Here is a 27,326-nt window from a genome sequence, read left to right on the forward strand (position 1 = left end):
GGTCCTTTTCATTTCCTTACCCAGGCACTTCAGATTTCACAGTGAGAATTCACTTTGCCTTCTCTGATTTCCAAAGCGTAGGTGACTCCATTCATTCCTAGAGTTGGGGCATCAAATAGTAGGCTGTACGGTTCTTGTCAAAAGCCTGGCATGGGGTGTGGGGACACACAGCAGGGATGGAATCTGTCACGAAACAGTGGAGATAGGGCTGTGCATGAGCTGAACGCCCTGACACATGCTTTATCATCCTATCAGACTTCACTTTATCAGACAAATTTGAAAATAAAATTGTAAACATTTTGAAGATGGTGATAAGGATGAAACCCCAGCCTTGGCCTTTCTGAGCACAAGGCCCCACTGATCTTTTCTAAGACCTACCCAGTTTGTTTGTTTTATTGGTGGTTTTTTTTTTTTTTTTTGGCTTTGCATGTGAAAGTTCCGGGCCAGGGACTGAACCCATGCTACAGCAGTGATAACACCAGATCCTTAACTCATAAAACTGAAAAAAACAAAACAAAAACATATTGATGTGACATTTTTCTTCTTTTTTAATTTAATAATTAAATTAAAACTTCCCTTTCTTTTTTAATTTAATAATTTATTTAACCTCATATGTTAAAAATACTATTTCAGTATGTAATCTGTGTAAAATAAGTAATGAAATATTTTGCCCTCTTTTTTTTTCTTAAACTTTCCAAGTGTATTTAGAATTTTTTTAACTAGGTAAGGTATATATATAACATAAAATTTGCTGTTTTAACCATTTTTTAGATATACAATTCAGTAGCATTGATTATATTCACACTGATTTGTGACTATATTTTTATCACCTCACACAAATTCTGTAACCATTAATAATTCCTCATGTCCTCACCCCAGCCCCTGATAACCTCTAATCTACTTTAAGTCTCTGTGGATTTGCCTGGTAAAGATATTTCATGTGAGTAAAATCATGCAATATTGATCCTTTTATAACTGGCTTATTTCACTTAAGGTTTTCAAGGTTCATCTATGTTGTGGCATGTATCAAAATGTTATTCTTTGGGGGAAGGGGGGCTTGACCTGTGGTATGTGGAAGTTCCTTGGCTAGGGACTGAACCTGTGCCACAGCTGAAACCTGGGCCTTTCCAGTGACAACACCAACCTACTGTGCCACAAGAGAACTGCAAAATATTACTCCTTTTGCTGGCTAAGTAATCTATGGTAGAAATACCACATTTTATCCGTTCACCTTTTTTTTTTTTTGGTCTTTTTGCCTTTTCTAGGGCCACTTCCTGCAGCATATGGAGGTTCCCAGGCTAGGGCCACAGCAACGCGGGGTCCGAGCCACACCTGCAACCTACACCACAGCTCATGGCAACGCTGGATCCTTAACCCACTGAGCGAGGCCAGGGATCAAACCCGCAACCTCATGGTTCCTAGTCGTAACCACTGTGCCACAACGGGAACTCCTATCAGGTCATCTTTTGATAGACTTGGGTTGATTCCCTCTTTTGGCTATTGTGAATAATGCTGTAGTATACTTTGGCTTGCAAGTATCCGTTTGAGTCCCTGTTTTCAGTTTTTGGTATATACCTCAGAGAATTGCTGGGTTGTATAATAATTGTCTGTTTAGCTCTTTGAGAAACCACCTGTTTCCACAGTAGCTGCACCTTTTTTTCAATTCCCACCAGCCAGGCGTGAGGGATCCAGTTTACCCACAGCTTGGCAACATTTGTTCTTTTCTTTCTTCTCTCCCTTTCCCTCCCTTTTTCTTTTCCTCTCCTTCTCCCTCCCTCCCTCCCTTGCCTTTGTGACCACTAATGGCATCTTTTCATGTGCTTATTGGCCTTTTGTTTATCTTTAGAGATTTGAATTCAGGTCTTTTGCCCATTTTTAAATTGGATTGTTTGTCTTTTTGGTTTTTTTATGTATACTGGTTAATTGTAGATATTTTCTCCCATACGGTAAGTTTCTTTTTCTTGCGATGCACAAAAGTTCTAAACTTCAGTGAAGTCCATTTTATTTATTTTTGTGTTTGCAATGCTTTTTTTTTTTTTTTTTTTTTTTTTTTTGTCTTTTTTGCCATTTTCTTGGGCCATTCCCGCAGCATATGGAGGTTCCCAGGCTAGGGGTCGAATTGGAGCTGTAGCTGCTGGTCTACACCAGAGCCAAGCCGAGTCTGCAACCTACACCACAGCTCACAGCAATGCTGGATCCTTAACCCACTGAGCAAGGCCAGGGATCAAACCCACAACCTCATGGTTCCTAGTCGGATTCGTTAACCACTGAGCCACGATGGGAACTCCTGCAATGCTTTCTATATGATATCTAAGAATCTGTTGCCAAATTAAAATCAAGAAGATTTTCTCCTATGTTTTCTTCTAAGAATTTTTTGGTTGAAACTCTTTTTGTTTAGGTTGTGGATCCATATTGAATTAATTTTGTGTATGGTGGGATGTAGCGGCCCAAGTTTCATTCTTTTGCATGTGGAAATTTCAGTTGTCCCAGCACCATTTAATTGACTCATTCCCCCGGCCACATTGAATGGACTCAGCAGCCTTGTAGAAAATGATTTGGCCATAGATGCATGGATTTATTTCTGGACTCTCTGTTCCATTAAACTGTATGTCTGTCTTTATGTTAGTATTATACTGTTTTGATTATCATAGTTTTATAGTAGGTTTTGAAATTGGAAGATTTTGTTCTTTTTTTTTTTTTCTTTTTAGGGCTGCACCCGTGGCATATGGAAGTTCCCAGGCTAGGGGTCAAATTGGAGCTGTAGGTGCCAGCCTGCGCCACAGCCACAGCAATGTGGGATCTGAGCCTCGTCTGCAGCCTACACCACAGCTCATGGCAATGCTGGATCCTTAACCCACTTAGTGAGGCCAGGGCTCGAACCCATGTCCTCATGGATCCTAGTTGGGCTTGTTAACCGCTGAGCCATGAAGGGAACTCCTTCTAACTTTGTTCTTTTTTTTTCTTTCCTCCAGTATTGTTTTGGCTCTTCATGTGAATTTAAGGATTGATGTTTCCATTTTTGCAAGAGTTTGTTAGAATTTTGATGAGGATTGTATTGTAGGTCATTTTGGATATTATTAACATCTTAGCAGTATTCTTACCCATAAACAATAGGATGACTTTCTATTTGTTTTGGTCTTTTAATGTCTTTCAGTAATGTTTTGTAGATGTCAGTGTACAATACCTTCACCTGCTTGGTTAAATTAATATCAAGGCATTTGATTATTTTAGATGATATTTATATATCTATCTGTTTATTTTTATGGCTGTACTTGCAGCATATGGAAGCCCCAGGAATCAAATCCAAACCACAGCTGTGACCTATGCCACAACTGTGGCAATGCTAGATCCTTAACCCACTGCCCCAGGCCAGGGATCGAACTCCAGCTGCTGCAGAGACAATGCTGGATCCTTAACCTGCTGCACCACAGCAGAACTCCTAGAAGGGATTTAAATGAAATTGTTTTCTTTATTTCCTTTTCAGATTTTTCATTACACATGTATAAAAACACAACTAGTATCTGCATGTTTTGTGTACCCCGCAATTTTTCATTACCTGGGGTAGCTTTCTGTGGATTCTTAGGCATTATTTAAATATATATATATATTTCTTCCATTCTAATGTGAATTCCTTTTATTTGTTTTTCTTGCCTAATAACTCTGGCTAAGACTCCAGTACAATGTCGAATGGCAGTGGTAAAAGCAGGCATCCTTGTCTTGTTTTCCCAATCTTAGGGGGAAAGCTTTTAGTCTTTCACTGTTAGGTATTATGCCTTTCATAAATGCTTATGTTGAAGAAGATGTTCTGGTATTTTGAATGTTTTGTAAGTAATGAAAATGTGTGGATTTTGGAGTTATCGTGGTGCAATGGAAACGAATCTGACTAGGAACCATGAGGTTGCGGGTTCGATCCCTGGCCTTGCTCAGTGAGTTAGGGATCAGGCATTGCTGCGAGCTGTGGTGTAGGTCGCAGATGCGGCTCGGATCTGGCATTGCTGCGGCTGTGGCATAGGCTGGCGGCTACAGCTCCAATTCGACCCCTAGCCTGGGAACCTCCGTATTCCACAGGTGTGGCCCTAAAAAGACAAAAAAAAAAAAAAAAGGTGTGGATTTTGTCAGATGCTTTCTCTCAGTTGAGATGACTTTTTTTTTTCCCCCTTTGTTCTTTGAGTGTTGGTATAGTACATTGGTTTTTCTTATGCTGAAGGCCACTAGTATTCCTGGTGTAAATTCCATTTGGTCATAGTGTAGAATCTTTAATATACTGTAGGGTTTTGTTTGCTAGTAGTCTGTTAAGGAGTTTTCATTTTTATTCATAAGGAATTTTTGAAAAATTTTTTTCTTGTGATGTCTTTATTTGGCTCCGGCATTAGGGTAATGCTGGTCAAATAAAATGACCTCCTCTTCGATTTTGAGGAGGAGTGTTACCTCCTCTTCGATTTTGAGGAGAAGAGTTTGAGAAGAACTGGTGTTAATTGTCTATACGTTTGGTAGAATTTGCCAGTGAAGTCATCTGGTCCTGGAATTTTCTTTGTTTTGATGGTTTTGATTACTATTTCAGTCTGTACATGTTATAAGTCTGTTGAAATTTTCTTATTTCTTGAATCAGCTTGGTTAATTACTGTGTTTCTAGCAGTTTGTCCATTTCATTGAGTTTATCTATTTTGTTTGTATATAACTGTTATGGTATTCTCTTCTGATTCTTTTATTTCTGTAAAGTCAGTTGTGATGTGCCCACTTTCACTTCTGATTTTACTTTTTTTTTTTGGTCTTTTTAGGGCCGCATCTGCTGCATCTGGTAGTTCCCAGGCTCGGGAGCCAACTGGATCTTCAGCTGCCAGCCTGTGCGACAGCAGCTTGGGATCCAAGCCACATCTGAAAGCTACACCACAGCTCCAGGCAGCACTGGATCCCTCACCCACTGAGCAAGGCCAGGGATCGAACTTGTATCCTCATGGATATAAAGTTGAGTTTGTTTCTGCTGAGCCACAACAGGAACTCCTGATTTACTTACTTTTATCTTCTATTTTCTGTCAGTCTAGCTAAGCATTTGGTAAATTTTGTTGATCTTTTCAAAGAAACAGCTTTTGGTTTCTTTGATTCTCTTTTATTTATCTTTGTGTAGTTCCCAGGTCAATTTAATTTTGATGTGCAGTCTGTTCAGTTGCTAACACCAGGAAGCTGGGAGTTAAATCACATGAGCTTCGGAGCTTCATTTGATTTTGTTGTTGTTGTTGTTGTTTTGCTTTTTAGGGCCGCACCCGAAGCATATGGAGGTTCCCAGGCTAGGGGTCTAGTTGGAGCTACAGCTCTTGGCCTATGCCACAGCAACGCCATCGAGCCGCGTTTGTGCCACGATGGGAACTCCAAATCACATGAGCTTACTTTGAATTATATTTTAATGCTGTAAAATAGTTATAGGAAACTTTCTACTGCATTGCCCTTAGTATGTTTTCGATTACCTTCATTATTTTACTCAGATTTCTCCCTGTAAAATCTTACAAGAAGTTTCTTTTCAAAACTAGTGCTGGGAGAATGTTTGGCATGTCTTGAGTGTACTATATACACAGCAGGGGTCAGTCCTGACAATTTTTTTGTTGTTGCTTGATCAACTTAGTTAGGCAGTCCTATCCCTTCAATCTTATTAAAATGTAGAAGAAACTACCCCCTGGGTTGCTTGATTTAAAACACACACACACACACACACGTATTCAGTGGGAAGTGAAAGAGATGCTGGATGTTCTTTCTGTGTATGACGTGTGTATCGCCTGGAGTAGAGACTTCCAATATGCCATGGACCCTTGAGGAATCATGAAGTTATTAGGGAATTATTACTATTTCTCTGGTGGCTGAAAATTCACAGGTAAATGAAACATTGTTTGAGAACTGAAAGTAGTCTCTCCCATTGTATATCAAATGTTATGTATCAAATGTTATATATCAAATATTCATAGATACTGAAATAATACTACCTAAATTTATTTAAAAGTATTGTTGTTCCTAGCAGCTTTTGTCATCCTGTGTTTTCTCAATTAATAGCTATCGGAAATACAAATACTGTCACATGAAGGCCAGAAACCTTTGATGTTAAAGAAACAGTCGAGGAAAAAAGATAAAGAAGTTCCCTAGGTTAGAGTTTCAAAGTATCTATCAGGTTTATTGAGGAAAGATGAAATAGGAGGAGTTAATGTTCACCATCTAGTAGAAACTTGGATCCATGGTCATTTTTGTCTTTCTGTTGACTTGAAGGTTATTACCTTGTAACCCTTTTTTCATATCTATCCTCTGTTGCATCCTTGTGACTCTGACACACTCCCTTGAGGTAGTACCATTCTTCCCGCACCTTAGAAACCCACCAGGAGAGTCTGCCTTTGGTGGAGAAGTGTGGTTGCTCTCCTCCTTGCTTCTTCGCTGCACTGCACCACCTCACTTTCTTTTTATGGCTGCACTTGTGGCCATATCACTTTCTATGCTGTTCTGCTCAGAGCTGCCATTTCTGAGGCAACTTATGCCCTTCTGTGCATCAAGTTAGAGATTAGATCGGGACATTTAAACCAATGTTTACAAATTTGGGGGTGCTCCATCTGAGTCAGGGAAGCTTTAAAAAAAGAGTGCTCTGCACTCCCCTGTCCCCTGTGACAATCTTCTGAGACATAAATATATATATATATAAACAGATTTTTAAAAATGTATTAGCCTATGTTTCTACATCTTACCTGCAAAAATATATTGAAATATTGTTACTCCATTTATTTCTTAATAATTGTGTTTTTTTTCTTACTAGCTCTTTTTTTTTGCTGTGTCTGACAATGGAAGGCACTCCTTGCTAGAGCATTACTATTTTCCTTCCTTTTTCAGTATTTTCTTATGACAAATTGAAGCCTACAGAAAGTTTTACAGTGAATACCTTTGTACTTACCACCTAAATTCTACAAAATGAACACACATACATTTATATCTTTACCCATCATTCTTTTTCTTTCTTTTTTTTTTTTTTTTTAAGGTGCGCATGTGCGGCATATGAAAGTTCTCCGGCCAGGGGTCAAATCGGAGCTGCAGCTGCCAGTCTACACCACAGCCACAGCAATGCTGGATCCTTAACCCACTGAGTGAGGCCAGGTATCAAACCCGTGTCCTCATGGATACTAGTCAGGTTCGTTACTGCTGAGCCATGATGGGAACTCTAGTTTATTTGGCTTCTTAAGGTGGCAGTTTAGATCACTGCTTTTTTAAAGTTCTTTGTTTTCTAATTATTTAATGCCATCAATTTTATGTTAACTACTACTTTAGCTGTGTTCTTCAAATTTGGTATATTGTGTCTCCATTCAGTTTAAAATATTTTCTAATTTCCCTTGTGATTTCTTTTTTTTTTTTGGTCTTTTTGCTATTTCTTGGGCAGCTCCCGCTGCATATGGATGTTCCCAGGCTAGGGGTCGAATCGGAACTGTAGCTGCCGGCCTACACCAGAGCCACAGCAACGTGGGATCCGAGCTGCGTCTACGACCTACACCACAGCTCACGGCAATGCCGGATCCTTAACCCGCTGAGCAAGGGCAGGGACCGAACCCGCAACCTCATGGTTCCTAGTCGGATTCGTTAACCACTGTGCCACGACGGGAACTCCTCCCTTGTGATTTCTTTGATTCATGGATATTAAGAAGTGTGTTTAATTTCTAGAAATTTGGGGATTTTCTAGAATTTTTTGTTTGTATGTTTGTTTGTTTTTAACCCTGCCCTTGGCATGTAGAAGTTCCCATGCCAGGGACTGAACCTGTGCCACAGTTATAACCAGAGCCACAGCAATGATGACTCCAGATCCTCAACACACTAAGGCATGAGGGAACTCCTCTAGTTATCATTTTGTTACAGATTTCTATTTAATTTTGCTTTGGTCAGAGCCTGAACTTTGTAATTACTTCAGTCCTTTTAATTTATCAACATTTATTTTGTGACTCCGCTTAAGATCTCTTGGGAAGTGTTTCGTGTGTCTTTTGCTGGGTAGCGAGTTCCATAAATGTCAGGTCAGTTTGCAATTCAGTCTTCCCTCTCCTTCCTGATTTGTGTGGAGTTGTTCTATCAGTTATTGAGAAATGAGTGTTGAAGTCCTCAACTGTAATTTTGGATTTGATTATTTCTCTTCTTAGTTCAGTCAGTTTTTGCTTCATATGTTTGAAACACTGTACAGTGCAAACACATTTAGGATTGTTATGTTCTGTTGATGAATAGACCCCATTGTCATTATGAAATGACATTCTATCCATGTTAATATTCTTACCACCCTGAAATCTACTTTTATTCTTATTAATATAGCTCCTTGAGCTTTCTTTTGATTAGTGGTCTCATGACATATCCTTTTTCATCTTTTTACCTTTAACCTGTCCTTATTTTTTTATTTTTAAAATTTTATTTGTATTTTTATTTTCCTATGGCCACACTCACAGCATATGGAAGTTACTGGGTCAGAGATTCAATCTGAGCTGCAGCTGCGACCTGAGCCACAACTGTGGCAATGCTGAGTCTTTTAACCCACTGTGCTGGGCTGGGGATTGAACCCACACCTCCACAAAGACATGAGTTACTGCAGTTGGATTCTTAACCCACTATGCCACAGTGGGAACTCACCATGTTTTTGTATTTAAAGTGTTGTAGACAACATGTAATTGGATCTTTTTTTTTTCACCCCATCTGATATTCTCTCTCATTTTTTTTTTTGGTCTTTTGTCTTTTCAAGGCTGCACCAGCGGCATATGGAGGTTCCCAGGCTAGGGGTCTAATCAGAGCTATGGCTGCTGGCCTATGCCAGAGCCACAGCAACGCCAGTTCCGAGCCGCATCTGCGACCTATACCACAGCTCACGGCAACGCCAGATCCTTAACCCACTGAGTGAGGCCAGGGATCGAACCCGAAACCTCATGGTTCCTAGTTGGATTCGTTTCTGCTGCGCCATGATGGGAACTCCGATATTCTCTATCTCTTATTTGATTATTTAGACCAGAGGTAAGCAAACTATGGCTTGTGGGACAAATCTGTCTTGCTGTAAATAAACTTTCTTGGAATGAAGCTGTCCTTATTAATGTTTGATAAAGTCCGTGGCTGCTTTTGTACACAATGGTGGGATTCAGTAGTTGTATCAGAGATTACATGGCTGGCAAAGCCTTAAATATTTGTTATCTGACTTTTTACAGAAAAAGTTTATCAGCTGTTGTTATTTAATGTGATTGTTGACTTGGGTTTAAATCTCCATCTTGCTGTTTGTTTTTACCTGTCACGTCTGCTCTTTGTTCCTTTTTAATTCTTTTTTGTTTGGATTAATATTTCTTATGATTCCATTTTATCTCTGTTTTTGGTTTATTAGCTATATATACTCTTTTGTTGTTCGTTTTTACGGCCACACCTGTAGCATATAGAAGTTTCTAGGCTGGGGGTCTATTTGGAACTGCAACTGGGGCTACGCCACAGGCATGGCCACACTGGATCTGAGCCGCTTCTGTGACCTACGCTATAGGTTGTGGCAGTGCTGGATCCATAACCCATTGAGTGAGGTCAGAAATAGAATCCGCATCTTCACAGAGAAAATGTGGGTCCTTAACCTGCTGAGCCACAATGGGAATTCCAGCTATACATGTATTTCTTTTCTTGTTTTTTTTTTTTTGCTTTTTAGGACCGCATTCACGGCATATGGAAGTTCCCAGGCTAGGGATTGAATCGGAGCTGCCAGCCTATACCACAGCCACAGCAATGCTGGATCCTCAACCCACTGAGCGAGGCTGGGGATCAAACCTGTTCCCTCATGGGTACTAGTCAGATTCGTTTCTGCTGCTCTAAGACAGGAACTCCTACATACATTTTTTTTTAATTGTTATTTCTCCAATACATTTTTTTTTCTACTGTACAACATGGTGACCTAGTTACACATACATGTATACATTCTATTTCTCACATTATCATGCTCCATCATAAGTGACTAGACATAGTTCCCAGTGCTGCACAACAGGATCCCTACTACATTTGTGATACCTTCCTAATATAATACTACTTCACACATAGTATAGAACCTGAAAACAGTATGCTTTCATTTCCCCTTCCAGCCTTTGTACTATTGTTGTCATATATTTACTTCTATATATATTATAAATCTCACAATAAATACATATTTTTCCAGTTTTAAATCCTTGTGATAATTAGAACTTTAGTTCTGAATTGACTTGGTAGCAGTGCATTAGCATATTCAAAGGCAAATGTTATATTAACTGTCATTCTCTGGCTTAACTGATTCTTTTTATATTGAAATAATCTTTAATTATTTTAAAAAACAATAATAAAAACTATGGAGGTTAGAAAATACAAGTAATCCGGAGTTTTCTCGTTTCGTCTCTGACCAAAGCAAAATTAAATAGAAATCTGGGAGTTCCCGTCATGGCGCAGTGGTTAACGAATCCGACTAGGAACCAAAAGGTTGCGGGTTCGGTCCCTGCCCTTGCTCAGTGGGTTAACGATCCAGCGTTGCCGTGAACTGTGGTGTAGGTCGCAGACGCAGCTCGGATCCCACGTTGCTGTGGCTCTGGTGTAGGCCGGTGGCTACAGCTCCGATTCGACCCCTAGCCTGGGAACCTCCATGTGCCGCAGGAGCGGCCCAAGAAATAGCAAAAAGACAAAAAAAAATAAAAAAAAATAAAAAAATAAATAGAAATCTGTAACAAAAAAAATACCTAGAGGAGTTCCTGCCATTGTGCAATGGGTTAAGAGTCTGACTGCACTGTCTCTGGTTGCTGCAGAGGTGTGGGTTTGATCCTCAGCCTGGGAACTTCCACATGCCACGAATGTGGCCAAAAAAAAAGGGAGAGTAGGAAACACAGGTAGTCTTTTCTTTAGAAAATGAAAATATTAAGTGCCATGTTTCTACCATTCAGAGATTACCACTATTAACGCTTTATTGTTTAGTCTTCTCTTTCTGTATGTAAATACACACGTGTGTAGTGTTTGCCACAATGAGCTCGTATTGATCATAGTTTATTACTTGCTTTTTTCAGTTACCTTCATCTTTCTGTGTCATTAATCGTTCATCTTGTACCCAGTCCATATTCAGATTTCTCCAGTTTCCCCCAAATATTTTTCGTACTCAGTTTGTTGGAACCAGAATTCATTCTGGACCCCATGCATCTTGTTAGGGTCTCAGTTTTGTCCCTTTCTGTCTTCCTTCTCTCCCAGTCCTGTTGGCCACACACTGCAGCCCTGCTTCATATCCACCTGGCATTCTTCTGACCATGTTCACCACTGATGGGAGACAGTGTCTGCTCATGCAGTGTCTCTCTTTCAGAAATTACTTGTGGGAAATCTTGTCTGTTTATTTCTTATAAAACTATTTCTTATAAATTTCTTATAAAACTTTATGGAGTTCCCTTTGTGGCGCAGTGGTTAACAAATCTGACTAGGAACTATGAGGTTGCGGGTTCAATCCCTAGCCCCATTCAGTGGGTTAAGCATCCGGCGTTGCTGTAAGCTGTGGTGTAGGTTGCAGATGAGGCTTGGATCCCATGTTGCTATGGCTCTGGCGTAGGCCGGTGGCTATAGCTCTGATTTGACCCCTAGCCTGGGAACCTCCATATGCCACAGGAAGCGGCCCTAGAAAAGGCAAAAAGACAAAAACCAACCAACCAAACAAAAAAAACCTTTAATATCAACTTGAATTATTTCAGTATTTTCCCCAGGTTTCTAACTTGATGGGAACTTGGTCACAATTTGCCATGGGCTGCATTTTCATTTCACTTTTCCTAGGTAGATTTCTTCTTAGGTGGCAAGTAATGCCGTCAGGTTCTAAATAAATATTTATCTTCTGAAATTTCATAATGATCTCTCTTTTTCTCCCTTTTTGAAAGGACCTTAAAAGCTTTGATCCAGGAGAGAAGTACTTTTATAACACATCATGGGGAGATATTTCTCTCTGGGAACCTTCTGGAAAGAAAGTGGTATGTATTTTTACTTTTTATTTTCATGTTTCCTTAGAACTTGGAGATGGGTGTCAGTTCTGAGGGACATCATGTGTATTGGGGTTGGAGCTGGATGGATGGGAACAGGAGGGAGGTGTAGTGTAAATATTCAGGGGAGTAAAAAGGAAAACGAAGTTAAATGGTTTGTAATATAATATAGGATTATTGTTACTTTGAGAGTTTTCTGAATATGAAGTTGATAAAGTGATATAGTGAAACTGTTTGTCTTTGATTATTAGATGCCACTGATGTACAAAGGGCTTCTGATTTACATAACTATTCTGAGTAAAAAGAAATGGTAGTGACATATAAGTGTATACAATGAGGGTGCATCCTGGTTTCAGAAATTAAAGTAAAAATATGGTTCTTTGAATAAGGGAAAATAATATATGATAATCAAAAGCTCACACTTTGCAGATTCAAGCAAAAATATGTGACATACCACTAATGTCTCCTTATTAAACTGTTTTCTGGAAAACCATTCCTACCACCCTCCATTAAATTAGCACCTTCATCAGTATCAAACTCAGCATGCCCCAGATTTGACGTAACTGTCTCCCCCTCGCCACTGCCCCCACCTTCCCCCCATTTGTCCAAATCTTGTTGGCCTTGGGAATTTGGGCTTAAAAAAATTGTGGTAACTAGTCAGTTATTTTACTGTCAATTTTTTTTTTTTGTCTTATTCGTTTAACCTCCCAGGAAGCCACTCATCCTTCTGGGCATCTGGCTCTTCATTGATAAATGGGGTCCAGGAGGTTGAAGAGCCTTGTGGAGTGCAGGGAAAACAGTTTTTTGTTTGTTTTTTTGTTTGTTTGTCTTTTTGCCATTTCTTGGGCCGCTCTCACGGCATATAGAGGTTCCCAGGCTAGGGGTCCAATTGGAGTTGTAGCCACCAGCCTACGCCACAGCAACGGGGGATCTGAGCCATGTCTGCGACCTGCACCACAGCTCATGGCAATGCCGGATCCTTAACCCACTGAACAAGGCCAGGAACCAATCCCACAACCTCATGGTTCTAGTCGGATTCGTTAACCACTGCGCCACGATGGGAACTCCTTTACTGTCAAAATTTTATTTAAAAACATACTTATTGTCAGGTTGTCTTATGGAGTCCCACTTTTCTGCCTTTGTGTTTCTTGCCCTCCTGGACCCAACACCCCCCTCTCTACCAACAGACAGAAGATTTCTTGAAACCGCTTTGATTTGGTTATTACCTCTCGCAGTAGCAGTACCTCATGGTTTTTCAAATATGCCTTGTTCTGAAGACCTTGACTTCATGAATATTTTCTTGGGCCTCACTAATTTTTCTCATTTGAATTCTTGAAAAAGCCTATAATGTAACATGCCATATAATATAGAACTATATACTTTTCATACAGAAACATTTTTTTTTCTTTTTACGGCAGCACTCAGGGCATATGGAGGTTCCCAGGCTAGGGGTCTAATCAGAACTACACCTGCTGGCCTATGCCACAGCCATAGCAAAACAGGATCCGAGCTATGTCTGCGACCTATATACCATAGGTCACAGCAACGCCGGATCCTTAACCCACTGAGTGAGGCCAGGGATCGAACCCGCAACCTCATGGTTCCTAGTCAGATTCGTTTCTACTGCACCACAACAGAACTCCCCATTTTGTTGAATTTCCACTACAAAGTAGGTAGAACTTTCTTAGTGCTTTATACAAAGAACTATTGTTTTTGTTGCGGTGAATAGAGCCTGGCATAAAATGTTAAATAACAATATGAAATAGTAGAGATTGAATTTATTAAATAGATATGATATTCAGAAATAAAAGAAACCACTGTTGACTGGCATGGTAGAGAATGTGTTGTTTGCTACTCCTCTTCATTCCATGGGTAGCCTTCTTGATTTGTCTCTGAGAAACAGGATTTATGAACAGACAGTTTGGGGCACTGTAGGAGAAATGTTGTGTGATCCTGCTGGAGTATGTGGCTCATGCTGCAGAGAATTGAGATGTGTTGAACTTTTGGGTGTGAGACAGAGATGCTCAGGTTACATATATCAGGTGATGGAGCCCAGCTATTGTGGGATCCGAGGAGCACAGCCTTAGGCTGATTGGGGAACTTACAGACTGTTATGGGGACGGAGATTTCAACCAGCACCCAGAGCGCCTGACTCCACCTCATTTCTGCTTTTCTTTTGGTTGTTTTTTTTTTCTCTGTTGCAGTGAGCCAAAGTCTCACACTCAGGTTGTTTCTCATTGATCACTATTCTAGAACTTTCTCATATAGGTTTTTTCTGAACATTTACTTCACTTCTCTTGGGTAAATGCCTAGGCGTGAGATTGCTGGATTATATGTGGTAAATAAGTATATATTTATCTCTGTAACAAACTGCTGGACTATTTTCCAAAGTGGCTGTATGTGCCCACCATCGATGTGAGTCCTGGCTGCTCTGTCCTCACCAGATTTGATTTTTGTGCTTATATTCCATTTTAATAAGTGTGTAAGTGGTATCTTCTCTGGTTTTAATTTGCATTTCCTCAGTGATTAATCATGTTGAGCATCTTTTCATGTGTTATTTGGCATCTGGATGCCTTCTTTACTTTAAAGTACTCAACACTGAAATGTTTTGCCTGTTTTCTAAAAATTGGGCCATATGTTTTCTTACTGAGACTTGAACATGTCCACACTGAATTCTGGACACATGTCCTTTATTAGATATGTAGTTTGCAAATATTGCCTGTGGCTTATCTTTTTATCTTTTTTTTTTTTTTTTTGCTTTTTAGGGCTGCACCCTCGGCATATGGAGGTTACCAAGCTAGGGGTCTAATCGGAGCTGCAGCTGCCAGCCACAGCCACAGCCACACAGGATCCGAGCCACGTCTGTGACCTACACCGCAGCTCACAGCAGTGCCAGATCCTTAACCCACTGAGCGAGGCCAGGGGTGGAACCCAAAACCTCTCGGATTTGTTTCCACTGTGCCATGACAGGAACGCTGTTTTTTTATCTTTTAAACAGTATCTTTCAAAGAGAAGAAAATTTCTTACTTTGATGAAGTCCAGTTTGCAAGTTTTTCCTATTACGGTTCATATTTATGGTATCATATTTAAGAACTCTTTCCTTAACCCAAAGATCTGTTCAGTAGTAGCAGATAGTAATATGTACTTGTTAGTAAGTTCTCTTGACTCTTTGAGTGTAATCTTCATTAAGTATTTGGTTTTTCAATACAATATTTTATTGAGTATAAGGTGCACCATTAAAAAATGAACCACTAATGAAATTAGTTTTTCACTTAAACTCTGTTGCAGCATTGAACTGTCAGTTGTAAGGTATTCCCAGATTTCAGAGATATTAATATGGGGGAAAAATAGTAACTTTTTTAAAAAAATTTGAGATCTGTGCTTGACTGTTGCCTTAAGTTTATTATAGATCCTCCTTGAAGTTTCAGAACCTAGGATTTCTGGTTGCTGAGGATTCAGTAGTAGCATGTTGTTGAATGTGTTTGGATGATTTCTCTGACCTATGACCTAAGAGGAAAACTGCATGACAGACTCACAGGAGGGGAACATATATATGTGTGTGTGTGTGTGTATGAGATAGTGATCTTGAGATCACAGATCTGGGTAGGATAGGTGTGGCCTGTGGCTGCTGTGATAACTAAAGGCAGTGTTGCAGAGTGGGAAGACCTCTGCTCCAGTGTTTAACCTGCCCATGCTATACCTCCCTCCTTTGTGAAAGTAGGGCCAGTGTTTCCTGGTGCACCTGCTCTAGGATTCAGAGGCCATCATAAGACCACCACTTTACTGCTCTCAAGTCATCACAAACCAGCAAGGTTTCCTGTGCTCCTCAGTTGGCCTAATCTCTCTTCTTGTGCTGCACACTTGTCAAATTCCCCATATTTGCCTTACAGAGAAATACCGTATTGTTAGAGTTATGGTCTGTGCCCTGAAACTTAGCTTAGGAGTGTTAACGATGAGTTAGGCACAGTCCCTCTTCCTTCAAGGCTTGTCACATGTTTATTGAGTCCTTGCATGTGGTGATCACTGTCCATTTGGTTCTTGCCTTCTCCAGAGACCTGGGAAATGAAAGACAGTGATGAAGGCTTTAACAGATTGTGTAGATAAATTGCTGAAGTTTTGGAATATGGAGTAAAAACAACATTGGAACTTAAGAAATGGGATGAGGAGTTCCCGTCGTGGCGCAGTGGTTAACGAATCCGACTAGGAACCATGAGGTTGAGGGTTCGATCCCTGCCCTTGCTCAGTGAGTTAACGATCCGGCGTTGCCGTAAGCTGTGGTGTAGGTTGCAGACGCGGCTCGGATCCCTTGTTGCTGTGGCTCTGGCATAGGCTGGCGGCTACAGCTATGATTAGACCCCTAGCCTGGGAAAACTCCATATGCCGCGGGAGCGGCCCAAGAAATAGCAAAAAGACCAAAAACAAAAAACAAAAAAAAAAAAAGAAAAAAAAAACATAGTTTGCTTGGAATCCTGTTTCCAAGCCACCCATTAAACTACAAATCTCATTACTTAGTCCTATATTCGGAATTAACTATCAATTAAAATGAACTCAGTCTTCTGCACAAGAAAGTTATTTTCTCCCTTTCTCATCCCATTTCTTTCTTTTTTTTTTTTTTTTTTTGTCTTTTTGCTATTTCTTGGGCCGCTCCCACGGCATATGGAGTTTTCCCAGGCTAGGGGTCTAATCATAGCTGTAGCCGCCAGCCTATGCCAGAGCCATAGCAACAAGGGATCCGAGCCGCGTCTGCAACCTACACCACAGCTCACGGCAACGCCGGATCGTTAACCCACTGAGCAAGGGCAGGGATCGAACCCTCAACCTCATGGTTCCTAGTCGGATTCGTTAACCACTGGGCCATGACGGGAACTCCCAAACTATGGTTTTTAGGCCAGCTTGTTTTTGTACTGCCTACGTACTAAGAATAGTTGTTACATTTCTAAATGTTTGAGAAAGAGAAAAGAATACTGTTTTGTGATGTGTGGTTAGGGTCTGTAGTATTATTTAGACATTATTTGTGTGTGCTTTTCCATTACAACACAGTACTAGACCTAGCAAGTTAGAAGAAAAAGAATCATCATATACTGTGAACTATGGAAGATATAGCATCTAATAGTTTTATTAAACTATGCTTGGCTTTCTTTTCTTTTAACAGAGATACCGAACAAAACCATACTGTTGTAGCCTTTGTAAATACTCCACAAAAGTGATTACGTCATTCAAAAATCATTTACATCGTTATCATGAAGATGAAATTGACCAAGAGCTGGTGATCCCTTGTCCAAACTGTGTGTTTTCCTCTCAGCCCAAAGTTGTGGGAAGGCACTTCAGAATGTTTCATGCACCTGTTCGGAAAGTCCAGAACTACACAGTGAATATTTTGGGTGAAACCAAATCATCTAGGAGTGACGTTATAAGTTTTACATGTTTAAAATGCAACTTTTCAAACACTCTGTACTACAGCATGAAGAAGCATGTGCTGGTAGCTCATTTTCACTACTTAATTAACTCCTACTTTGGCTTGAGAACTGAGGAAGTGGGTGAGCAATCAAAAGCTGATGACACCCTTTCTGCAGAGAAGATGCCCCCGTCTGACAGGTATTACTGTAAAAAATGCAATGCCAATGCCAGCAGCCAGGATGCATTAATGTATCATATTTTGACATCAGATATACACAGGGATTTGGAGAATAAGCTTAGGTCTGTGATTTCAGAACATATTAAGAAGACTGGACTCTTGAAGCAAATGCATATTGCTCCAAAGCCAGCTGCGCATGTGGCCGTACCACCGAACAGCAGCGCACCGGGGATGCCAGCCGCATCTCCCTGCTTCCATCTTGCCTTGCCACAGAGCAGTCAGAGCCAGACTGTAGTGCAGCCAGTTCAGGGCCCAGCCCCGCCGGGGACAGTGGCCTCAGGCGCTTCTGGAAGCCTCACCCACTCTCCACCTGCTGTCGCCCAGTCCCACGTGACTCTGGTCTCCAGTCCTCTGCCAGTGGGCCAGAGCAACCTCACTCTGCCACCCTCAACACCTCAGCCTGTCTTTCTTTCTCACGGAGTCCCTCTTAACCAGACAGCAAACCCTCCAGTGTTGCCTTTGAGTCAGCCGGTTGGACCTATAAATAAGTCTGTTGGAACCAGTGTCCTTCCCATAAACCAGAGCATCCGTCCAGGGGTTTTGCCCCTCAACCAGCCTGTTGGACCCATAAGCAGACCAGTTGGGCCTGGAGTTCTTTCAGTAAATAGGCCTGTTGGGGCTGGTATCCTTCCTGTCAACCCCTCGGTCACCCCCGGGGTTCTTCAGGCAGTCTCGCCGGGAGTGATTTCTGTGAGTCGGACAGTCCCGTCAGGCGTCCTTCCTGCAGGACAGATGACCCCTGCTGGGGTTATCCCTTCAGGGCAGACAGCAACTTCTGGGGTTCTCCCTGCTGGCCAGATGGTTCAGTCAGGGGTTCTCCCCATCGGCCAGACTGCCCCATCAGGGGTGCTCCCCACTGGGCTGGCAGTCCCACCACGGGGCCTCCCTCCTGGCCAGACTGTTCCGCTGAGGGTCCTCCCTGCAGGCCAGGTGGTTCCACCTGGGCTCCTTCCTCCCAACCAGACGGTCTCATCAGGTGTTCTCCCCGTCAACCAGGGTATTAACTCTGGTGTTCTTCAGCTCAGTCAGCCGGTTGTGTCGGGAGTTCTTCCTGTAGGCCAGCCAGTGAGGCCTGGGGTCCTGCAGCTTAATCAGTCTGTGAATACTAACATTCTGCCTGCAAATCAGACCGTTAGACCTGGTGCTTCGCAAAACACCACCTTCCTAACATCAGGCTCTATTCTCAGACAGCTGATACCCACGGGGAAGCAAGTGAATGGGATTCCCACATACACGCTTGCCCCGGTGTCCGTCACTTTGCCTGTGCCACCTGGAGGCGTTGCAACTGTTGCCCCTCCCCAGATGCCCATACAGCTCCTGCCGTCAGCCACAGCTGCACAGATGGCCAGTTCCATGGCCAACATGCCTTCCACGCCAGTGGTGGTCAATGCTACTCAGAACATGTTCGTTCAGGCCTCTTCGTCTGTGGCAGATTCGAATCAGGTGCTCAAGCAGGCGAAGCAATGGAAAACCTGTCCAGTTTGCAATGAGCTCTTCCCTTCCAATGTCTACCAGGTTCACATGGAAGTGGCACATAAACACAGTGAGTCCAAATCTGCTGAAAAACTGGAGCCAGAAAAGCTGGCAGCATGTGCACCGTTTTTAAAGTGGATGAGAGAGAAGACAGTTCGGTGTCTATCTTGTAAGTGTTTTGTCTCAGAGGAGGAGCTTATTCACCACTTATTGATGCACGGCCTGGGGTGCTTGTTCTGCCCGTGCACTTTCCACGATATTAAAGGTCTTTCAGAGCATAGTAGGACTATGCACCTGGGGAAGAAAAAGCTGCCTGTGGATTATAGTAACAAAGGTTTTCAGTTGGATATCGATGCCAACGGCAACCTGCTGTTTCCCCACCTTGATTTCATCACCATCTTGCCAAAGGAGGAGCTGGGGGAGCGGGAGGTCTACTTGGCTGTCCTGGCTGGGATTCACTCCAAGTCGCTCGTGCCCGTGTATATCAAAGTGAGGCCCCAGACTGAGGGTGCATCTGGGAGGCCTGGCAAACAGGTGATGACCTGCCCCTTTTGCTTTGGCACCTTTGTGACGACTGAGGCATATGAGCTGCACCTGAAGGAGAGGCACCACATCACACCCACAGTCCACACGATTTTGAAATCTCCGGCCTTCAAGTGCATCCACTGCTGTGGGGTTTACACTGGCAACATGACCCTGGCAGCCATTGCCATCCATCTGCTGCGCTGCAGGAGTGCTCCCAAGGACAGCAGCTCAGACCTTAAGGTGCAGCCTAGTTTTATTGAGAACAGTGAACTGCTTTTAGTCAATGGCGAGGTGATCCATGACTCGGGATTTTCTGTAAAGAGAAAGCTGCCTGATGGCCACTTTGGGGCCGAAGACCAGAGGGATGGGGAGGAGCGACCTCTCATCATAAATGCCGACGCAGACCCAACACCAGAAAAGGTCACAAGTGTTGTGCCTTTTAAAAGACAGAGGAATGAGAGCAGGACGGAGGGACCACTTGTTAATGATGATGCTCTTCAGATTTTAGCATTAAATCCTAAAAAATATGAAGATCGTTCTTACGAAGAAAAAAAGCAGTTTCTTAGAGATTATTTCCACAAGAGACCGTATCCCAGTAAAAAGGAAATAGAGCTGTTGTCGTCACTCTTATGGGTGTGGAAGATTGACGTGGCTTCATTTTTTGGAAAAAGAAGATATATTTGCATGAAAGCAATAAAAAATCACAAGCCGTCTGTACTTTTAGGCTTTGATATGTCTGAACTTAAAAATGTTAAACATAGATTGAACTTTGAATATGAACCACAAAACTTGTAAAAAAAATTAGGAAATTTAAAATACTAGATAATTAGTTTTTTCAATTGAGATTTAAAAAAATGTTATTTTCTTCACTGTACGTTGAAATAATCAATTCAGTGGTCTTTATGCTGCTCTTTAGATTTATTTCAGGTGCTCAGAAAGACTTCTATATAAAGAAGTGAATAGGTCTTTCAGATTTATTGTTTCCTGCAGTTTGATTTTGTAACAATTATTTTTCATTTTTTCTTCTGTCATGTAAATTAAATCTTTTGATATTTCATGCACGCCTTGTTTTCCAGTAGTGTCAGTATCGTATGATTAAAAACAAATCTATGTATGTTCTTCATTTAAGGAAATTTCAGCTTGTTTCACAACACTTGATTAACTGCGAATTTAGACATTGATCTCCCTCAGTTAGCAGCACACGTAGCAGCAAATGGTAATGTTTAGAGAAGAGTAAACACCCCTGTGACATGTATGGTTCCTTAAGGATGCACTGCATTAACTTATGCTGATTTCTTCTCTGCAGGGTATTTGCTTATTAGATTATAATTTGGATTTACATTTTTTTTAGGTTTCCCCTACAGTTGTTTTTGATTATAACTCAGAAAACCAAATGTTTTCATTTGTTAAAAATACACTGAACCTGGTCTGGTATTTAAGCTCACAAGTCAAAAGTTATTTTACAAATAAAGTAGGTACAGAAGTACTTCTCAGTGTACACTTTTCTCTTCTTTTTGATAGGGTGATAAGTCTTTTCTCCATTCAAAGATAAGACAGTAAATCTTTAGTGCCTTTAGAACAAACACTGAAAACACACACAAGCTCTCCTCCTAACCTCTTCATAATCGAGTGAAAGGGAAGGACTGTGTTACTCAGGAATAAGATACTGACCCCTGAGTGTGGCTACTAACTGAAATTTAAACACAGGTGTTCAGGGGACAAGGCGAAATGAGTAGACCAGAGCTAGTCTTCTGGTTGGTGTATTAAATCTCTGACAGTTTCCTAGAGGTAAACATATTCATTGTGGGGACATGAGCTTTCCCATACCTCAGTTGTCCAGGATAATGGGACGGGGTGTTGATAAGCAACTCAAGTGTATTACTGTCCTCTAGACAGCTAAACCTTGGTTTGTCACACGATATAAAATAAAGCACCAGAACCAGTAACAGAGACTGGCCTGTTTAGACCTTATGTCATGTTGCTGGTGACACACAGCAGAGGCACCTGTGCAACATATGCAGGAGATACAACAGTCTCTGGGAAATAACAGAATGTTACCATGTGGGTTTTTAAAATATAGTATTTGCATGTCATTGCTGTAATGTGCATTTTTGAGGCAATCGTGAAACTGGTGTGTGATTGTTGGTGTGCTCTGTTGTAAATTCAAAGAGCTTGTTTGAGTTTATTTTTTTTTTTTTACTTATTGTTTTCAGAGTGTCTATTTTGAATTAAAACTTGTTACACCACTGCAAGTAGAGCTGTTTAATTCTTTTAAGTGTTAAAACATCGTAGTGACTCAGGAACAATCTAAATGTGAAAATGCATACTACATTTATTTTCTAAAAAACATTACTGGTTACTGTGAAAATAAGCATAACCCCAAAGTGCTTAATGGATGTGGCAGGGATCCTTGTTATGTCTCTTGGCGGTTGGGACCCGGCCTCTCTCCAGGCTGTGCTCTCTGCTGACCACGCATCTAGCTGTCCACGTGCTTGGATCCTTCCTTATTTAATCATGGATGTTAGGGGTTCTGTTGGTGTTTGGTGCCTAATCATTCTTTGCTGGGGTGACCTTCCTGTCTCTTGTAAGACTGGAGCAGAACCGTGGCTTCTACCCTCTAAGTCAGTAGCACTTCCACTCTGTCCCCTGGTGCTGGCAACCAGATGTGTCCCTGCTAAGTGTCCCTGAGGGGCAGAATCAGCCCTGAGGAGAACCACTCTGATGAAGGGATTCTGATTTCTAACCGTATTTCAGCTGTTGTTCAGCTTTTTTCCCCTCTGGCTGCACCCACAGCACGTGGAAGTTCCTAGGCCAGCTATCAGACTCACACTACAGCAGGGATCACACCTGATCCTTAACCTCTAGGCCACCAGGGAACTCCTCTAGTTCAACTTTTGATATGAAGTCTTTTTTACTGTGTTAGTTACTGGTCATTAAACAATTTTTTGGCTTATAAAAATAGTTTTAGGCTTATAGATCAAAATGTGATATAAGCTGAGCTTCAAAAAGCATGTGGTAGTTCTTGCAAATGTAAAAAATTAGTAAATTTATTATTTGAAAATGGAAAACTAAACCACGAGTTAATAGCTTAGCAGTGGAAGTTTTTTAAAGTATCATTCAAAATATTAGAAATTGAGAAAAGAAGGAAACTTTTTTTTTTTTTTTTTTTTTTTGGTTCTCAGGGCTGCACCTGTGGCATATGGAAGTTCCCAGGCTAGGGGTCAAATTGGAACTGCAGCTGCTGGCCTACACCACAGCCACAGCAACGCCAAATCTGAGCCACGTTTGCAACCTGCACCACAGCTTACGGCAATGCTGTATCCTTAACCCACTGATCAATGCCAGAGATGGAACCTGCATCCTTGTGGATACTGGGTTTGTAACTGCTGAGCCATGACAGGAACTCCCAATAATTCTTTTATTATGGTGGTTACAAAAAGTTGAATACTTAATGTAGCATGAACTTTAAAATATTATGAGTATTTGGAGACACTGCTTTGGGAAAGATCTCTGGTATTCTTTCGCTGCAAGTAATAAATCCTTCTAGTGCTAAAAAATAAATACTTATTAGAAGACAAAATGTAGCATTCTATTTTAGCATCTGAATTCTATTTTTTTTTTTTTTTTCTCTTTTTGCCTTTTCTAGGGCTGCTCCCGCGGCATATGGAGGTTCCCAGACTAGGGGTCTAATTGGAGCTGTAGCCGCCGGCCTAAGCCAGAGCCACAGATCTAAGCCACGTCTGCAACCTACACCACAGCTCACAGCAACACCAGATCCTTAACCCACTGAACAAGGCCACGGATCGAACCCGCAACCTCGTAGTTCCTAGTCGGATTCGTTAACCACTGAGCCACGATGGGAACTCCTGAATTCTATTACTTTCATTTTTTCTTTTTGGATGTCATTTCTTTCTTTGTTTTTTGGCCACACCCAGGTTATACAGAAGTTCCTGGGCCAGGAACCCATGCCATAGCAGCAACCCAAGCTGCTGCAGTGACAACACCAGATCCTTGCTGTGCCACCAAGAAATAACGGATATGCGAATTTTTAATAACCAGAGACCAAATCCCTTCGTTTGTTAAGAGTGAATAATAAATGAAAAACTAATTCAAAAGGGCCCCGGAAAGCTTTTCTTCCACAAAACAATAAGGATAAGCACTGCCCACATCAGCAGTTGCTTTTAGAATGGAACTCGACCTTCAAATCTTAGTCTGCCGGCATTCCTGTTGTGGCTCAGTGGAAAAGAATCTGACTAGCATCCATGAGGATGCAGGTTTGATCCCTAGCCTTGATCAGCCGGTTAAGGATCTGGTGTTGCCGTGAGCTGTGTAGGTGGCAGACTCGGCTCAGATCTGCTGTTGCTGTGGCTGTGGTGTAGGCCAACAGCTACGGCTTCGATTCGACTCCTAGCCTAGGAACCACCGTGTGCCATGGGTTCAGCCCTAAAAAGACCAAAAAAAAAAAAAAAACTGGCACCAGAATTCACATTGCTACCGTAGTTGTTCTTGGTGCCCTATTTCCTTGTCATGTGTATCTCAGTGTTGACCTTTTTTAAGTCACAGACGGTGGTAGTGACCATCTTGGTACAATCAGTTAACCAATGAAAAGTAAGCAGAATACACATATATCAACACCCAGTACTGCAGAATTTTCCAAAGTGTCCTAGCTATTGACAGCGCCACTGTGTAGGTCACAGACGTGGGTTGGATATGGCATTGCTGTGGTGTAGGCTGGCAGCTGTAGCTCCAATTGAATCTGTAGCCTGGGAACTTCCATATGCTGCAGGTGCAGCCCTAAGAAAGCAAAAAACAAAACAAAAAAAATGAAAAGAAAGTCATAAAAAAAGACAACTTATGGAATGGCAGAAAATAGTTGGCAAATGCTGCAACTGACAAGGGCTTAATCTCCAAAATATACAAACAGCACATACAACTCAACAACAAAAAGCAAACCCAATAAAAAAACTGGCAGAAAACTAAATAGATATTTCTCCAAAGAAGACATACGGATGGCCAGTAGGCATGTGAAAATATGCTCAGTATCACTAATCATTAGAGAAATGCAAGTCAAAACTACACAGGTACCACCTTATACTGGTCAGAATTGCCATAATTAGTAAGCCTACAAACAACAAATGCTGGAGAGAATGTGGCGAAAAGGGAGACCTTCTACACTGTTGGGAATGTAAATTGGCAGAACCATTTATAGAAAACATTATTTAGATGCCACATAAAACTAAGCAGAACTACCCATGCTCTAACAATCCCCCTCCTGGGCATATATCCAGACAAAACTTTCATTCAAAAAGATACATGCACCCTTATGTTCATTGGAGCCCTGTTCACAATAGTCAAAACATGGAAACACCCTAAATGTCCATCGACAGAAGAATAGATTAAGAAGATGTGGTACTTACACACAATGGAATACTACTTGGCTTAAAAAGAACAAAATAATGCCATTCACAGCAACGTGAATGCAACTAGAGATGATCATACTAAGTGAAGTAAGTCTGAAAGAGAAAGACAAATATATGATGTCACTTAAATGTGGAATCTAAAATATGGCACAAGTGAACCTATCTACATAACAGACACAGAGAACAGACTTATGGTTGCCAAGGGGAAGGGTGGAGGGAGTGGGATGGGCTGGAAATTTGGGGTTAGTAGATACAAATTACTGCATTTAGAATGGATAAACAACAAGCTTCTACTGGGAACGATATCCAATCTCCTGGGAGAGACATGATGGAAATGTAAAAGAAAGAATGTATATATGTATATGAGTCACTTTATAAAAGAATGTGTGCATGTATATGTGCAGCAGAAATTGGCACAGCATTATAAATCAACTATACTTTAATTAAAAAAAAAAGCCTATCCCAAAGGCAAAAAAGAAAGAAAAAGAATAGAAGTTCCTTCTGTGGGGCAGGATCTGGCATTGCCACAGCTGTGGCATAGGTCATAGCTGTGGCTCGGATTTGATCCCTGACCTGGGAACTTCCATATGCAGTGGGTGGGGCTGAAAAAAAAAAAAAGAAAAAGAACATGAAATCTAAAGGAACATGAAACATAAAAAGAACATTATGAGTCCCACTTAGAAATCTTTGAATATATGTTTAGAACTGGAGACTGTTATCCAAATGAAATATATCTTAAATCCAGGATCACAATACTTATAATCTCTGAGGGCTGCAGAATAATTTAAATGAGATCCCCAATCTAATTTTTCAACACTTAAGAAGTTCTGGCTATGAACTTTTTAACTTACTTTATGTCATCTGAGAACCTAGGCTAAGTTCTCCCCTCACTATGCATGTCTTTCATTTACATAATGGCAGGTGGAGAGAGGTGATTCCTTCTGTATTTCATTAGAAATGGCCTCAATATAATTACATGTTTAATTTTCAACACACTAAAAATAGAGAATGGGTCTTTGCCACTTTCTGAACAGTTAGTTAGCAAGCTGTGTACTTGCAGTGACCCGTGTAAGAATAGATTAGTTGGCATCTATGTTTGCTCTATTACAGGATTGCCAAGGTGGCCACCAAAAAAAAAAAAAAAAAAAAAAGACTAGAAGTTCCCACTGTGATGCAGTGGGTTAAGGGTCCAGCATTGCCACAGCTGTGGCATAAGTTTGCAGCTGTTAGCTCTGATTCAATCACTGGCCCAGGAACTTCCTTGTACTGTGGGTTGTGGCTGAAAAAGAAAAAGAAAGACTAGATACGCAATATCTTGTAATAACTTATAATGGAATATAGTCTGCAAAAATTCTGGTCATTACACTGTACACTTAAAACTAACACAATATTGCTAATCAACTATACTACAAAAAAAAAAAAAAGAAAAGATCCAAAGAGTTCAGAACACAGTATATTCTCAAGGGTAAGCACAGCAGTCTTTTTGCTTTCCAATATTAGGTCTACCTCAGAGCAGATCATTTGGTTGTGTAACTCAAACTACTTAGACTAGCATAAAAGTCTTAAGATTGTCTTTCCTTGGTGTTCCTCTGTGGCTCAGTGGGTTAAGGGTCTGGCTTTGTCCTGCTGTGGCTCAGGTTCTGCTGTGGCGTGGGTTCAATCCCTGACCCAGGAACTTCTGCATGCTGTGGATGCAGCCAAAAAAAAAAAAAAGAGATTGTCTATCCTTACATTTCTCCACACATACCTCATGGTCATGTCCTGTCCATGAGGATAAGTGATGTACAGGAAGACAGTGACATAATGATTAATTTTCTTTGATTTAAAATTTAATACTCATTTATTTAAAAAAAATTAAGCTTCTGTCTACATTTGGTAACATAATCTTCCAATAGTGGTTCCTCCTACTAAAACACTATTTGTGTTCATACTTTTAAGATTGTTAGCAACATTATTTTATAAATATTTCACTATAGGGATATGATTGCAGACCTTTTTTCCTAAGACAATAAAGTATCTTTGGACTAAGTTTTGCTGGGTATATGCCAAATACATTTGTCTGCCTAGCAAAGCTTTCATTGGTTAAGATGACTTATCCAGTAGTAGAAAGATGCTAATAAAAATGCAAAGGCAACTTGAGTCTCAATAAAACAGTTCAACTGTTGAACTTATTTGTATCAACCTGAGCTCTTTTGAATCTTTCAGAGTGTGTGTATTACACACCTCAAGTGTCCGGAGGCCTGTATCTGCCCTGTTTCGGTGGCTTTAGGGTAAGTGTGAGATGCACTTTCATGTACA

The 27,326-nt window shown here is 41.1% G+C and overlaps 1 protein-coding gene across 3 annotated transcripts in view; it reads left to right on the top strand.

The window, feature by feature from the left end:
• Positions 1–21,854, top strand: part of ADNP2 (ADNP homeobox 2) — a 41,790-nt gene extending 19,936 nt beyond the window's left edge. For all 3 annotated transcript variants that reach the window (XM_003122295.6, XM_005660559.3, XM_013993971.2), the window contains exons 3-4: positions 11,877–11,966; positions 17,128–21,854. In XM_003122295.6, the coding sequence (XP_003122343.3) occupies positions 11,877–11,966; positions 17,128–20,403 (3,366 nt within the window). In that variant the 3' untranslated portion in view covers positions 20,404–21,854. The remainder of the gene's footprint in view (positions 1–11,876; positions 11,967–17,127) is intronic.

The sequence above is a fragment of the Sus scrofa genome, chromosome 6, assembly GCF_000003025.6.
Source record: "Sus scrofa isolate TJ Tabasco breed Duroc chromosome 6, Sscrofa11.1, whole genome shotgun sequence".
Lineage (NCBI taxonomy): Eukaryota > Metazoa > Chordata > Mammalia > Artiodactyla > Suidae > Sus > Sus scrofa.